The sequence below is a fragment of the Rhinoraja longicauda genome, chromosome 2, assembly GCF_053455715.1.
Source record: "Rhinoraja longicauda isolate Sanriku21f chromosome 2, sRhiLon1.1, whole genome shotgun sequence".
Lineage (NCBI taxonomy): Eukaryota > Metazoa > Chordata > Chondrichthyes > Rajiformes > Arhynchobatidae > Rhinoraja > Rhinoraja longicauda.
Window position 1 is genome coordinate 50,937,373 of NC_135954.1, and position 14,314 is coordinate 50,951,686.

Sequence of the window (14,314 nt, forward strand, 5' to 3'; positions counted from 1 at the left end):
AGATGTTCCTCTTAACACATCAAAGCTTTAAACGCCGGTTGTTGATATCAGAGGATGGATCAGCCATAAACCGTGCTACATGCTGACAAACAGGATGCCTCAGCAATATAACCAAGCTGGAATCTTTTACACTCCTGCAATAGCACCCACATATCTGCTTACCCAATGTTAACCCTTACACATTGCCATCTGACTATTAATATCTATTATAATCAAATGTTCTCAACTAATCAATTGAACATCTCTGACAAGGGCATTAGTTGTTTTAAGGGAAAGATTGAGGGCATAAGGACAGTATTGGGCAACCCTATAACATTTAGTCATTATATCCTACTTTCCTTATCCAAGGCAGTGCATAGTTTCCAATATTTAATTTACCATTATATTGTTTAACTAAGTAATTGAAATTAGTTGAATATCTACCAACATGTAGATTTTGGAAAAATTAAATAAAATCAAATGTGGAAAACACTCAAAAAACAAATAGAAAAACGGTCAAGAATCTGATGATGGTGCTTGGACCCGAAACATGAATTATTTTGCAAAGAACAAAGTGCAAGAGGAACTCAGCAGGCCAGGCAATGTGTGTGGAGGGAATGACCAGCCAATATTTCAGGTCAGGAGCTGCCTTCAGACTAAAGAAGGGTTCCAACCCAGAAACGTCGCCTGTCGGTTGCCATTTTTTTTGCTCACGATATCAGCATCTGCAGTTTCTTGTATCCACATTAATTTTATTCTCTTTCTAGAGTTATTACCTGGCCTGCTGAACCATGCCACCATTTTCTGCTTTAATAGAAACTGTTATCTGAGTGATTTAAAAAAAAAATCTCTTGGCACGTGGATGTTGCTGGAAAGTCCAGTATTTGTTATTCACTGAATAGAGTGGACATTTTACAAGGAAGTGTAAAATCATCCACATTACTATGGAGAAACACTTCATTATCTTGTTTTTTAAAAATTCATGATTGATCAGAATGAGAGTGTAAAATTAATTAAAGTTCTTTGTAGAGACAATATCAAATGTAGTTACCTGATGATACCCTTGAATGTAACTAAATGCATTTAAAACATGATGTGCAGTTCTATCCGATTTTTTAATTGTTCACTTTTTGCATTTTGACCTGAAAGGTTCAATTACTCGACATGACATTGACTCTCCACCAGTATCTGAAGATGTTGTCAGCATCTACAAGTATGAAGATGTGTTCATGCCTTCTGCAGCTTTTCAAACCTTCTCTTCACCCTTCTGCCTGCTATTAATTGTTGCTCTGACTTTCTACATATTAATGGGGACTCCTTAATGAAATCGTCGCGGAAAAATATTGATAGAAAAATGCATTTGATCATGAAATGAATGCAATTTTTTTTCAGAATAGATTTAGCATTGGAGCCTCAAGTGAATGTATGATATGACAATATATTGGAATAATAATCAGGAATTGGTCAAATGAAAACTATTTGTGAAAAGTAGGAATTATAGTTGCAAATCCCAGTTAGATCCATGGGACACTGGTTGATCGGTGGGGCTATAGGGAGCCCCTATTTGGACAGAATATGAGGGCACCCTTGCCTATCACGAAGTCATCACATGCTGCATGTGTCAAGGAATGTACCGTGCCCTCCATAATGTTTGAGACAAAGACCCATTTATTTATTTGCCTCTGTACTCCACAATTTGAGATTTATAATAGAAAAAATCACATGGTTAAAGTGCACATTGTCAGATTTTAATAAAGGCCATTTTTATACATTTTGGTTTCACCATGTAGAAATTACAGCAGTGTTTATACATAGTCCCCCCATTTCAGGGCACAATAATGTTTGGGACACAGCAATGTCATGTAAATGAAAGTAGTCATGTTTAGTATTTTGTTGCATATCCTTTGCATGCAATGACTGCTTGAAGTCTGCGATTCATGGACATCACCAGTTGCTGGGTGTTTTCTCTGGTGATGCTCTGCCAGGCCTGTATTGTAGCCATCTTTAGCTTATGCTTGTTTTGGGGGCTAGTACCCTTCAGTTTTCTCTTCAGCTTATAAAAGACATGCTCAATTGGGTTCAGATCGGGTGATTTACTTGGCCACTCAAGAATTGACCATTTTTTAGCTTTGAAAAACTCCTTTGTTGTTTTAGCAGTATGTTTGGGATCATTGTCTCAGCCAATGAGTTTTGAGGCATTTGTTTGAACTTGAGCAGATAGGATGTGTCTATACACTTCAGAATTCATTATGCTACTACCATCAGCAGTTGTATCATCCATGAAGATAAGTGAGCCAGTACCTTCAGCAGCCATACATGCCAGGCCATCACACCCCATCACCGTGTTTCACAGATGAGGTGGTATGCTTTGGATCTTGGGCAGTTCCTTCTCTCCTCCATACTTTGCTCTTGCCATCGCTCTGATATAAGTTAATCTTTGTCTCATCTGTCCACAAGACCTTTTTCCAGAGCTGTAGTTGCTCTTTTAAGTACTTCTTGGCAAACTGTAACCCAGCCATCATATTTTGGCAGCTAACCAGTGGTTTGTATCTTGCAGTGTAGCCTCTGTATTTCTGTTCATGAAGAATTCTGTGGTCGTTGACAAATCCACACCTAACTCCTGAAGAGTGTTTCTGATCTGCCGGACATGTGTTTGGGGATTTTTCTTTATTATAGAGAGAATTCTTCTGTCATCAGCAGTGGAGGTCTTCCTTGGCCTGCCAGTCCCTTTGCGATTAGTAAGCTCACCAGTGCTCTCTTTCGTCTTAATGATGTTCCAAACAGTTGATTTTGATAAGCCTAAGATTTGGCTGATGCCTCTAACAGTTTTATTCTTGTTTCTCAGTCTCATAATGGCTTATTTGACTTTCATTGGCACAACGTTGGTCCTCATTTTGATAAACTGCAATAAAAGTTTCCAAAGGTGATGGAAAGACTGGAGGAAAGACTGGAGGAAAGGCTAGGTGCTGAAAGCTCTCTTGTACCTGCATTAAGGAGGCAATTAAGCACACCTGAGCAATTACAAACGCCTGTGAAGCCATGTGTTGCAAACATTATAGTGGCCTGAAATGGGCGGACTATGTATAAACACAGCTGTATTTTCCATATAGTGAAACCAAAATGTATAAAAATGGCCTTTACTAAAATCTGACAATGTGCACTTTAACCACATGTGATTTTTTCTATTACAAATCTCAAATTGTGGAGTACAGGGGCAAATAAATAAATTATGGGTCTTTGTCACAAACATTATGGAGGGCACTGTATACCTGAAAAACTACTGTTACTGTGAACGTGATTTCCTAGCTAACATGCTATGCAATTGCTAATTTAATTGTTGCACTTGTACTTTGTGGGATATTTTTATTTTACAGGGTTTGTTGAAATCCTATTGTACCAGATGTTGTCATTTTAAACACTGAGTTGTGCCCAAAATGTAGGAATGTTTGTACAAAATAAGTTTTATTAATTTTGTGTAAATAACTAAACTTAAAGTATTTTATCACTATTTATTTGTAGAGAATTCAAATTGCAGTAAACAAAAGTCCAAGCTTTTAGCCAATATGAAGGATAATATAGCCAGCAGAACAATTGTAAAAGAAAATCCAAAACCGATTGAATATTTCTCTCATAAGAATATTCACGTTAAACTAATCATCAATAGAATCACAATCATTATGTTATGTTTCTCGGGGGGCTTTCCCCAAAGGTTCTCATTAGAACGATTCAACTGATGTAATTATAAAATCTAAGAATATTATACTTTTGAGTAAAACAAAAACCAGTGGCAGTATTGAAATTTAATCATTCTTGCTGTGGAATCTATACCACTGTAACCCAGGGCCTAGTGTTTAGGTCCCAGAACAACCAACTACTGTAAAGGATGTCATATCTTTGTCCAAAATCACAAATGCAAAATTGCAGCTATTAAAAAAATATGGCATTAAGCAGTGCCATTTTGAAAAGCATTAGAGAAATTATGGGTATTTTCCATATCTAGACACAAAGAGGGCAGAGAAAATCTGTAAATGATGTGGATCACATGAGAAATTAAATTTTATTCTTCCACATCTAATATTTAATGTCTTACTTGATCTACATCTTCTTAAGTTTTTTACATTTCTACTTCACTACAATTTTATAAATATCATATCTATAATGCATGATAATGCTGTTTGCTTCCCAGATTTTGGGAAGAAAAGTCATTTGGTCCTTGTACCTGGGATCTTTGGGCACATACATGGGAACTCCCTCATGATATGCTTTTGATGTTTTGCTGCAAAATACATTCATTTCATTTAGAAATCCGTCCACTCTTTCTTGGAACCTTAATTGAATGAACACTTATGTTAGGTACCTAATTCATCACGAAAGTTCAAAATGAAAAGTAACTATGTGTGAAGGATTATATCTAGGTGAGGGATGTCAATATATTAATCCTTTAATTTCCTGGCGAAGGTCATTCTTTTTTAATAAATTGATGAATGTAATCTCCTACTTATTGGTGGCCTTTCAGTCCAGCTATCCTTGATCTGCATTCCTATTTCACTGAAAGATTATGCCCATATCAGATGTATAGTTTCCTCTGTGAGTCGTTTTTATTTCGGTCTTTAATTTTAATATTTTATTGATTATCAGCGGCTGTGTATCCACCAGCTATTTTGAGGATTGATAATTTAATTGATTACTTGGATTGTTTTTCACTTCAATGAATTTTTAATGTTAGTGGTATCCAAAGTGTTGGAATAAACTAGCAGTATCTGTGGAAAGAGAAATAATTAATTTTTCAGGTCTGAGACGCTTCATCAGAAGAGAGAAAAAATGGCAGCAGCGAATGTAGGTGAGGGATGGATAGAACAAAGGGAATAACTCTAATAGAATAAATCCAGATATTGGAAATTTTAAGATTAGATTAAGTTGCTTTGTACTATATTTTGGCAGTATTGAGGCTGTTGATCTTGCCCAGCCTCCTTCGCTATTAAAAATAATAAAGGAAGTCAAATGATGACGTTAATAAAATGATTAGTTTATGCTGCTTCTTGAACAGCATTGGAAATGGCTCAGATTACAAACATGTCATGTACAATGAGATGACTACAATGAACCTGGAATTTAGGAAACTTAAATGAAATGTGATGTTGTAAGTTTAGCAAAAAAGAAAAAGTGTAAGCTTTAGAAAGCTGAAATTGAACAAGGCTCTTGAGGAATATAAAGGAAGCAGGAAAGAAAGAAGAAATAAGGAAGGTATTAAATGGCAAATTAAATGTTCTTGGCAAGTAGAATTTAGGAAAACCCCAAGGCATTTTATACATTTAATAAAAACAAGTGAATAGTTAGAGAATGGGCAGGTCCAATCAAAGACAAAAGAGAGAATTTATGCTTGGAACCAGAGGAAGTGGTAGAGGTACAAAAATGAGTATTTTGCACCAGTAATCCCAAGGAGAAGGGTGTCGATGATGTGAGGTAGGGGAGGGATATGTTGATATTCAGGAGGTGGTGATGGGTCTCTTGAGGACTTTCAAATGGGTAGGTCCCCATACCCTATGGAATCTATCCCTGGATACTGAGTTAGGCAAGGCTGGAGATTTCTAGTGTTTTGGCCAAGATCTTTAGGCACAAGCCTGAAGATCCCTAAATTTACCAGTTGTCTTTAAATACAGGAGAGGTGCCGGAAGACTGGTGGGTGGCAAATGTTGTGCCTTTATTCAAGAAGAGCTGCAAGGAAAATGCTGGGAACTATAGGCCAGTGAGCTTAACATCTGTAGTTATAAATTTACCAGGGGGTATTCTGGGGGATCGGATATACAGTCATTTAGACAGACATTGGCTGATTAAGGATAGTCAGCATGATTTTGAACATGGGAGGTCGTGTCTCACAAATCGAATTCACTTTTTTGAAGACGTGACCAAAAAGGTCGATGAGGGCAGAGCTGTAGATGTATATATGGACTTCAGTAAAGCGTTCGACAAGGTTCCATGTGGTTGGCTGCTCTGGAAGGTTAGATCGCCTGGGATCCAAGGAGAGAAGGCTGAATGGATAGAAAATTGGCTTCATGGAAGGAAGCAGAGGTGATGATGGCAAGTTACTTCTCGGATTGGAGGCCTGTGACTAGTGGAGTGCCTCAGGGTTCATTACTGTTACTGTTTCTTATCTATATCAATGATTTGGACGAGAATGTGCAAGGCATGATTTGGCAAGTTTACAGATTATACTAGTCTGAGAATATTATGTTCAGCTTTGGTCACCATGTCATATGATGAAAGAATGGGTCGACTGGGCTTGTAGTCACTGGAATTTAGAAGGATGAGAGGGGATCTTATAGAAATTCTCTTCCACAGAAGGTAGTGGCGGCCAATTCACTAGATGTTTTCAAGGGAAAGTTAGATATAGCTCTTGGGGCTAACGGAATTAAAGGATATGGGGAAAAAGCAGGAATGGGGTACTGATTTTGGATGATCAGCCATGGCTCGAAAGACCGAATAGCCTACTCCTGCACCTATTTTCTATGTTTCTATACACGGCAAGATTAGCAAGTTTGCAGATGATACAAAAGTGGGTGGTTTTGCAGATAGTTAAGATGGATGTGAAAATTTGCAGCAGGATCTTGATCAATTGGTCAAGTGGGCTGAGGAATGCGTGATGGAAGTTAATGCAGGAAAATGTCAAGTGTTGCATTTTGGGAAGTCTAACATGGAAACAGGCCCTTTGGCACAAGAGTGAATGGTAGAGCTCTGGGTAGTGTTGTAGAGCAGAAGGATCTAAGAGTGCAGGTGCATAGCTCCCTGAAGGTGGAGTCACAGGTCAAAAAGGCATTTGGCACATTGGCCATCATCAGGCAGAGTATTGATATAGAGGTTGGGAGGTCATGTTGCAGTTGTATAAGATGTTGGTGAGGCCACATTTAGAGTATCGATTCAGTTCTGGGCACGATGTTATACGAAAGATGTTGTTAATCTGGAAAGGATATAGAAAAGATTTATGAGGATGTTGCCAGGTTTAGAGGGTCTGAGGTTTAGGCAGAGGTTGAGTAAGCTGGGACTCATTCCTTGGAGCACAGGAGGATGAGGGGTGATCTTATAGAGGAGTATGATAATGAAAGGTATAGATCGGGTAGATGCACAGTCTCTTGCCCAGAGTAGGGGAATTGAGGACCATAGGTTTAAGGTGAAAGGAAAAAATGTAATAGGAATCTGAGGGGTAACTTTTTCACACAAAGGGTGGTGGATGTATGGAACAGGCTACCAGAGGAGGTAGTTGAGGCAGAGACTATCCCAACATTTAAGAAGCAGTTAGACAGGTACATGGATAGGACCAGTTTGGAGGGATAGATGGTACATGTTGGCCGATGTGGGCAAGTTGTGCCAAAGGGCCTGTTTCCACACTGTATCACTCTATTGGAGAAGAATTAGTATCGTTCTTTTTATTTAAGGAAGGTTAATAGGGATATTTCAAGAAACTATAAGCAGGTGATCCTAACATCAGCAGTGGGGAGATTATTGGAGAAGATTTTTAGGAACATTATTTATTTGCAAAGACATGGATTTATTAGGGATGGTCAGCATGGTATTGTGTTTGGAAGATCATGTTTCACAAACTTAATTGAGATTTTTGAAAGTAACAAAGATGATTGATGTGGGTAGGTAGCGCAGCGGTAGAGTTGCTGCTTTACAGCGAATGCAGCGCCGGAGACTCAGGTTCGATCCTGACTACGGGTGCTGCACTGTAAGGAGTTTGTACGTTCTCCCGTGACCTGCGTGGGTTTCCTCCGAGATCTTCGGTTTCCTCCAACACTCCAAAGACGTACAGGTATGTAGGTTAATTGGCTGGGTAAATGTAAAAATTGTCCCTAGTGGGTGTAGGATAGTGTTAGTGTACGGGGATCGCTGGGCGGCACGGACTTGGTGGGCCGAAAAGGCCTGTTTCCGGCTGTATGTATATGATATGATATGATATGATATGGATGTTTTCTATATGACCTTTAGCATCGCATTTGACAAGCTCCCTTGTGATAAGCTGATCCACAAGATTAAGTTGCAAAAGATCTATGTATCATGGTAGGCTGAATTCAGAATTGGCTTAGTCATAGAGATCAGAGGATAGCGATATAAGGGTGTTATTTTGACTGGAAGATTGTGACTAGTGGCGGTGCACAAGGACCAGAGCTGGGATATCTCTTGTGTGTGATATACATATAAACATATGGAAGAGTCGGCCATCATCAGTGAGGGCATGGAGTATAAAATTTAGCAAGTCATGTTGCAGCCATACAAAACTTTGATTAGATGACATCAAGAGTATTGTGTGCATCTCTGGTCACCGCACACCTTAAAAGGCTTAGGAAGTTTGGTATGTCCCGAACAACTCTCACCAACTTCTACAGATGCACCATAGAAAGCATTTTATCATTGCATCACAGCATGGTTTGGGAAAAGCTTCATCTAAGACCGCAAGAAATTGCAGAGAATTGTGGACGCAGCCCAGACTATGACACAAACCAACCTTCCTTACATTGACTCAATTTACACCTCATGCTGCCTCAGCAAGGCCAGCAGCATAATCAAGGATGAGTCTCACCCTGAGAAATCCATCTTCTCCCCCCTGCCATCTACCAACAACTAAAGAGCAATTATGAATTACTGTCTACCCCATTGGAGACCCTTGGACTATCTTGGATCATCTATCATTGCATGATCGTCTATCACGCAACAAAAGCTTTTGGTACACGTGACAATAAACTATACTCAACTCAACTCACTGTACAAAGGGTGCAGAAGAGATTCACCAGAATGTTGCCCTGTTTGAAGATAATTATGGAAAAGGACAGAACTGGTTGGAAAGTTGAAGTCCTAAATTGGGGCTAGCTAATTTTGACTGAACAAGCAGATTTTAAGGATTCAGATAAATGACAGAGAAAGAACACTTCAAGGATATAAACTAAGTTTATTAAAGTATAGTGAAATATGGTAAAAGGATTAGTAAAAGCTTAAATAAGTGAGAAGCACGATCCCGCTTCTAGGAGAAGTCCATGAGCTCACACACAGCATGCACATATAGACTCAATAAGCCCACGCTTCTTTATTAAACTATAAATTACAGTCAACTATAGATTTAAAACTAGGTATCCTTTTTTGGATGTCTCTGGGAAGAAAAGCTTGTCTTTTCTTATGCGCTTGCAGTTGCATGACCAGAGACCTCATGATTTACTATTTCTTCCAAGTGAGCCCAATTATTTTCCAAGGCATCTAATTATTTTTCCAAGGAAGCCTGCGTGCTTAACTTAGGGACTATTAGCACACAACTTCATTTTAGTTGAAAAGGCTACAATACAGATGGCTTTGGACAAAAAATAAAAATAAAAGTTGAATGGGAGAGGCTGTTTGCAGATAAAGAGATGTCTAGCAAGTGAGAGTTTTAAAAAAAGTGAAGTAGGAGAATTCAGAGCTATCATGTTTCTGTTAGAGTGAGGGGTGAAGGTTGGTAGGAGCAGGGAACTGGTTGCCAAGAAATATTGAGGCTCTAGTCCAGAAAAAAAGAGACATATGTCAGGCAGTGACAAGTGAATCCTTGAGTAGGAAGGAAATCACGGGCCAAAAGGTATGAGATAGCTTTGTCAGCTTAGCTAAAGGAAAATCCAAAGAGATTCTATAAGAACCAGGGGCCACAGTCTTAGAATAAAGGGGAGGCCATTTAAAACAAAGGTGAGAAGGAACATTTTCACCCAGAGAGTTGTGAATTTGTGGAATTCTCTGCCACAGAGGGCAGTGGAGGCCAAATCACTGGATGAATTTAAGAGAGAGTTAGATAGAACTCTGGGGACTGGTGGAATCAAGGGATTTGGGGAGAAGTTGGGCACGGGTTACTGATTGTGGATGATTAGCCATGATCACAATGAATGGCGGTGCTGGCTCAAAGGACCGAATGGCCTCCTCCTGCACCTATTTTCTATATTTCTATGTTTCTATATTAAGTGCAAAGAGTAACCACGGAGAGAAAAGGGCCACTTAAAGATCAACAGGATGTCTATGTGTGACCACACAGGAGATGGCCGAGTGTTCAAATGGATATTTCTCATCTGTATGTACCATGCAGAAAGACGGATGCGAGCAAACTTGCAAAAGCAAGTAAACACACACATTAGCAATGGCTATTTTTTTATTTCCACAACTAAGAAAGAGGAAATTGTGGCCCGTGGTAATCTGATGAATAGTTCTGTGGTCATACCATCATCAACTCAATCTACTCCCTCATCAAAAATACTCCAGTGAATACAATAGCCCAGGGTTATCTCAGTGCAAACTTAATGTATTTAACAGCATAATGTATAGCTATAAAAATCCATAGAGACACCAAACAATAATTTTGTCATGTGATTTTGAATAGGGCGAGACAGAAACCGGTCTTTCACCTCACAATATCTATGCTGACCCTGATGCCCATTTAAACTGTATATCTGCCTGCATTTGGTCTCTATTCTTCCATTCCATGTCCATTCATTTTCATTCAAAATTATATTGTTATTGTATGTCACTGACAACTGATACTTGCAAACTTGTTCATTACTCTTAAGATGTAAATGTCAATATTGCACAAATACCTTGAATAAATTTGGTGGACCCGATGACCACAGTTGAAGAAAATTGAGCTCATAATTAGATGCTTATGGAAACAAACTATAGCAGAAAGATCCTAAGTTTATGTGGGGTAAGAAATCTAATCAATGGTGTCAGAATCTATCTAATATAACGTTTGCACATTACAATTAAATTGATTATAATTTCTATGGTACTGATTTAAACAGAAGTGCAAAGTATGATTTGAAAGGTGAATATTTTATTTTATTAATGCAAAAAGAGCTGTAAAACAAAATCTAAGCATTGTTTGTGCATTAGAAACAGTTTGTAACAAACTTCAAACTATGGGTATTGCTTTCCAAAGGAAGATTTTTTTAAATTTGTGAAGCCAATATCAATCATTCATCCCTTGTACCTTTATCTAAAACCTACTTGTTTCAGTTTTCAAATGCAAAAGTCGTTCAGTAGGTAACTATCAATTTAATAATTGAATATATATAATGTTGATTTGAAAAGTATAATTATAAAACGAATAAGACAATTACCCATTGTACTTGATGTTTTGCCTCCAGTTTGAAATTTGAAAAAATCTAACATGAAAATATTTATGTAGAATTGAAAAGAATTCGCAAAAACATTAGGCACCTTTGCATGAAAAGGAGTTACTTCGAATGATTTCCTTAAAGAATCTCACTACATGTTGAGATTCCTGTCCCCCAAATTTCTATTAATTTTAAATCTCATGGATTTACTTTTCCTCATTTTGTAATTAACTGAATATTATAATTTAACATTAATATCAGTAGAAACTATGAAGGTTGTCTACTTTTTTAAATCTTGACTGGGTTGCAGATTCACTTACACTCCAGTCGTTCCCTCTGTTCACCACTTCTGTCATGCAGAAGATACAAAAGCTTGAAAGCATGTACCACCATATTCATAAATAGCTTCTCCGCTGTGTCGGGCTACTGAACAGTCCTTTCATAGGTCAAGGGTAAAGTCCTGATCTTGTAACCAGCTCATTGCAGCCTTTGCACTTCTTTTAATCTGCACTTTCTCTGAAGCCGTGTCGCCATAACAAAATATTCTGCACCCCGGTATTTTTCTCTTTACACCACTGTTATTTTTATATATGACTTGATTATATATGACTCAATTGTAGTCATGAATAGTATGCTTTGATATAGCGTATAGCTTTGATATAGCGTGTAAGCAATAACACATATAGTTATTGTCACTGTCTCAGTATACGTGACAACAATATTAAACTAAACCCAACCATTTCAAGATTAGCAAGTTTGCTGATGATACAAAAGTGAGTGGTTTTGCAGATAGTGAAAATGGTTGTGAAAGATTGCAGCAGGATCTGGATCGATTGGCCAGGTGGGTGGAGGAATGGTTGATGAAATTTAATACAAAGAAGTGTGAGGTGGTTGGGACGTCGAACAAGGGCAGGACCTACATGGTAAATGGTAGGTCTCTGGGTAGTGTTGTAGAGCAGACGGATCCAGAAGTACAGGTACATGGTTCCTTGAAGGTTGAGTCACAGGTAGATAAGGTGGTCAAAAAGGCTTTTGGCATTTTGGCCTTCATCAGTCAGAGTATTGAGTATAGAAGTTGGGAGATCATGTTGCAGTTGTATAATACTTTGGTGAGACCGCATTTAGAATATTGTGTTCAGTTCTGGGCACCATGTTATAGGAAAGATATTGTCAAGCTTGAAAGGGTTCAGAAAAGATTTACGAGGAAGTTGCCAGGACTTGAGGGTGTGAGCTATAGGGAGAGGTTGAGTAGGCTGGCCCTTTTTTCATGGAGCGCAGGAAGATGAGGGGAGATCTTATTGAGGTGTACAAAATCATGAGAGGAATAGATCGGGTAGATGCACAGAGTCTCTAGCCCAGAGTAGGTGAATCGAGGATTAGAGGACATAGGTTCAAGGTGAAGGGAAAAAGATTTAATACGAATCCGAGGGGTAACCTTTTCCACACAAAGGGTGGTGGGTGTATGGAACAATAGACAATAGGTGCAGGAGTAGGCCATTCGGACCCTCGAGCCAGCACCGCCATTCAATGACATGTTTCCTGCCTCTAACGTGTGAGGGCGGCACAGCGGTAGAGTTGCTGCCTTACAGCGAATGCAGCGCTGGAGACTCAGGTTCGATCCTGACTACGGGCGCAGTCTGTACGGAGTTTGTACGTTCTCCCCGTGACCTGCGTGGGTTTTCTCCGAGATCTTCGGTTTCCTCCCACACTCCAAAGACATACAGGTATGTTGGTTAATTGACTGGGTAATATGTAAAAATTGTCCCTAATGTGTGTAGGATAGGGTTAGTGTGCGGGGATCGCTGGGCGGCGCGGACTCGGTGGGCCGAAGGGCCTGTTTCAGCACTGTATCTCTAAAAAAAACCCCCAAAAAACCCTTAATAATCCTATACGTTTCGATACGATCCCCTCTCATCCTTCTAAATTCCAGTGCATACAAGCCTGGTCGCTCCAGTCTTTCTACAAGCTGCCAGAGGAGGTAGTTGAGGCTGGGACTATCCCATCGTTTAAGAGACAGTTAGACAGGTACATGGATAGGACAGGTTTGGAGGGGTATGCAGGCGTAGGACTAGTGTAGCTGGGACATTGTTGGCCGGTGTGGTCAAGTTGGGCCGAAGGGCCTGTTTCCACACTATCACTCGATGACTCTCACATTGAACTCGGATCAAAAAAAACATCATTCAGAGGGCGGAGATCCTTTGGAATTCTCAATCCTGGGGAACTGTAGAAGTTGAGACGTTTGTTCAATCAAATTCCCATTTCTTATTTTGTAATGAGATCCTCTCAGTAACTAATGATTACAGGTCGCGTTCTGGAAAACCTACTCCTTAGGGAAATGGAGGTGGCGTTTGATTTTCTGCTTTTCTGCTTTCTACTGCACAACCGCCAAAAGCTGGGCTATCTCGTGCAGGTTTCGCTCGCGTGGGTACTGGTTGCAAAACCATAGTTTCTACTGATATTTAGATTTTTATGTGGGCAATTTTGGTGAGATGATCCATGTCCAAGTTGTCGTGTTGTGACTTGAAGAGTGACAAGGTTGGTGCACATCTGGTGGTGTCAGGAAGGATGTTCCACTCCGGGATAGCCCATGGATATAGTGACTGTAGGTAGCTATTTTTGTTCGCTCTAATTCTAGTATACATGAAGTGGACTGAGGACTGTCTTGTAAACTTTTGGGTATTGGATTGAATAAAGTGAGATATGTTACTGGGGATGATGCCATGAGTCTCTTTGTAGACAGTACATAAGCGGGCTTTGGTGCGTCTTGACTCCAGCGTCTCCCAGCCAAGGCGATTTAATATATCGGAGAAGCTTAACTGTCTTGAGTAGTCACAAACAAACCGTGCTGCACGCCTCTGAACCTTGTCAAGGGTGTCAATGTTATTTTTCTGGTGAGGGTCCCATATTGTCTGGCAATATTCCAACAGTGGGTGGACAAGTGTTTCGTACGCTACCTCCTTTGTTGGTTTGTCACAACTGGATAAATTTCTCCAGAGAAGGCCCAAAGTTCTGTTTGCTTTTGTGGCATTCTGGTTTATGTGTCTGTTCCAGGCTAGGCCAGATGTGAGTTCAACTCCCAGGTATGGGTGGTGATCACTTTCTTTAAGCAGCTTGTCTCCCATCTTGTACCGGTTTATGATCGGCTTGACTTTATGAGTAACTCTCATGGAAAAGCATTTGGTGTAATTGAAACCCATTTGCCAAATGGTTTCCCAATTGCA

General features: G+C 39.5%; 1 protein-coding gene across 1 annotated transcript in view; it reads left to right on the plus strand.

Moving 5' to 3' along the window:
- The window catches only part of frrs1l (ferric-chelate reductase 1-like), a 29,722-nt gene extending 19,103 nt beyond the window's left edge, over nucleotides 1-10,619 (plus strand). Inside the window, exon 5 of the mRNA XM_078418939.1 lies at nucleotides 1,129-10,619. Within this exon, the coding sequence (XP_078275065.1) occupies nucleotides 1,129-1,301 (173 nt within the window). The 3' untranslated portion in view covers nucleotides 1,302-10,619. The remainder of the gene's footprint in view (nucleotides 1-1,128) is intronic.
- Nucleotides 10,620-14,314: the final 3,695 nt, after the last annotated feature.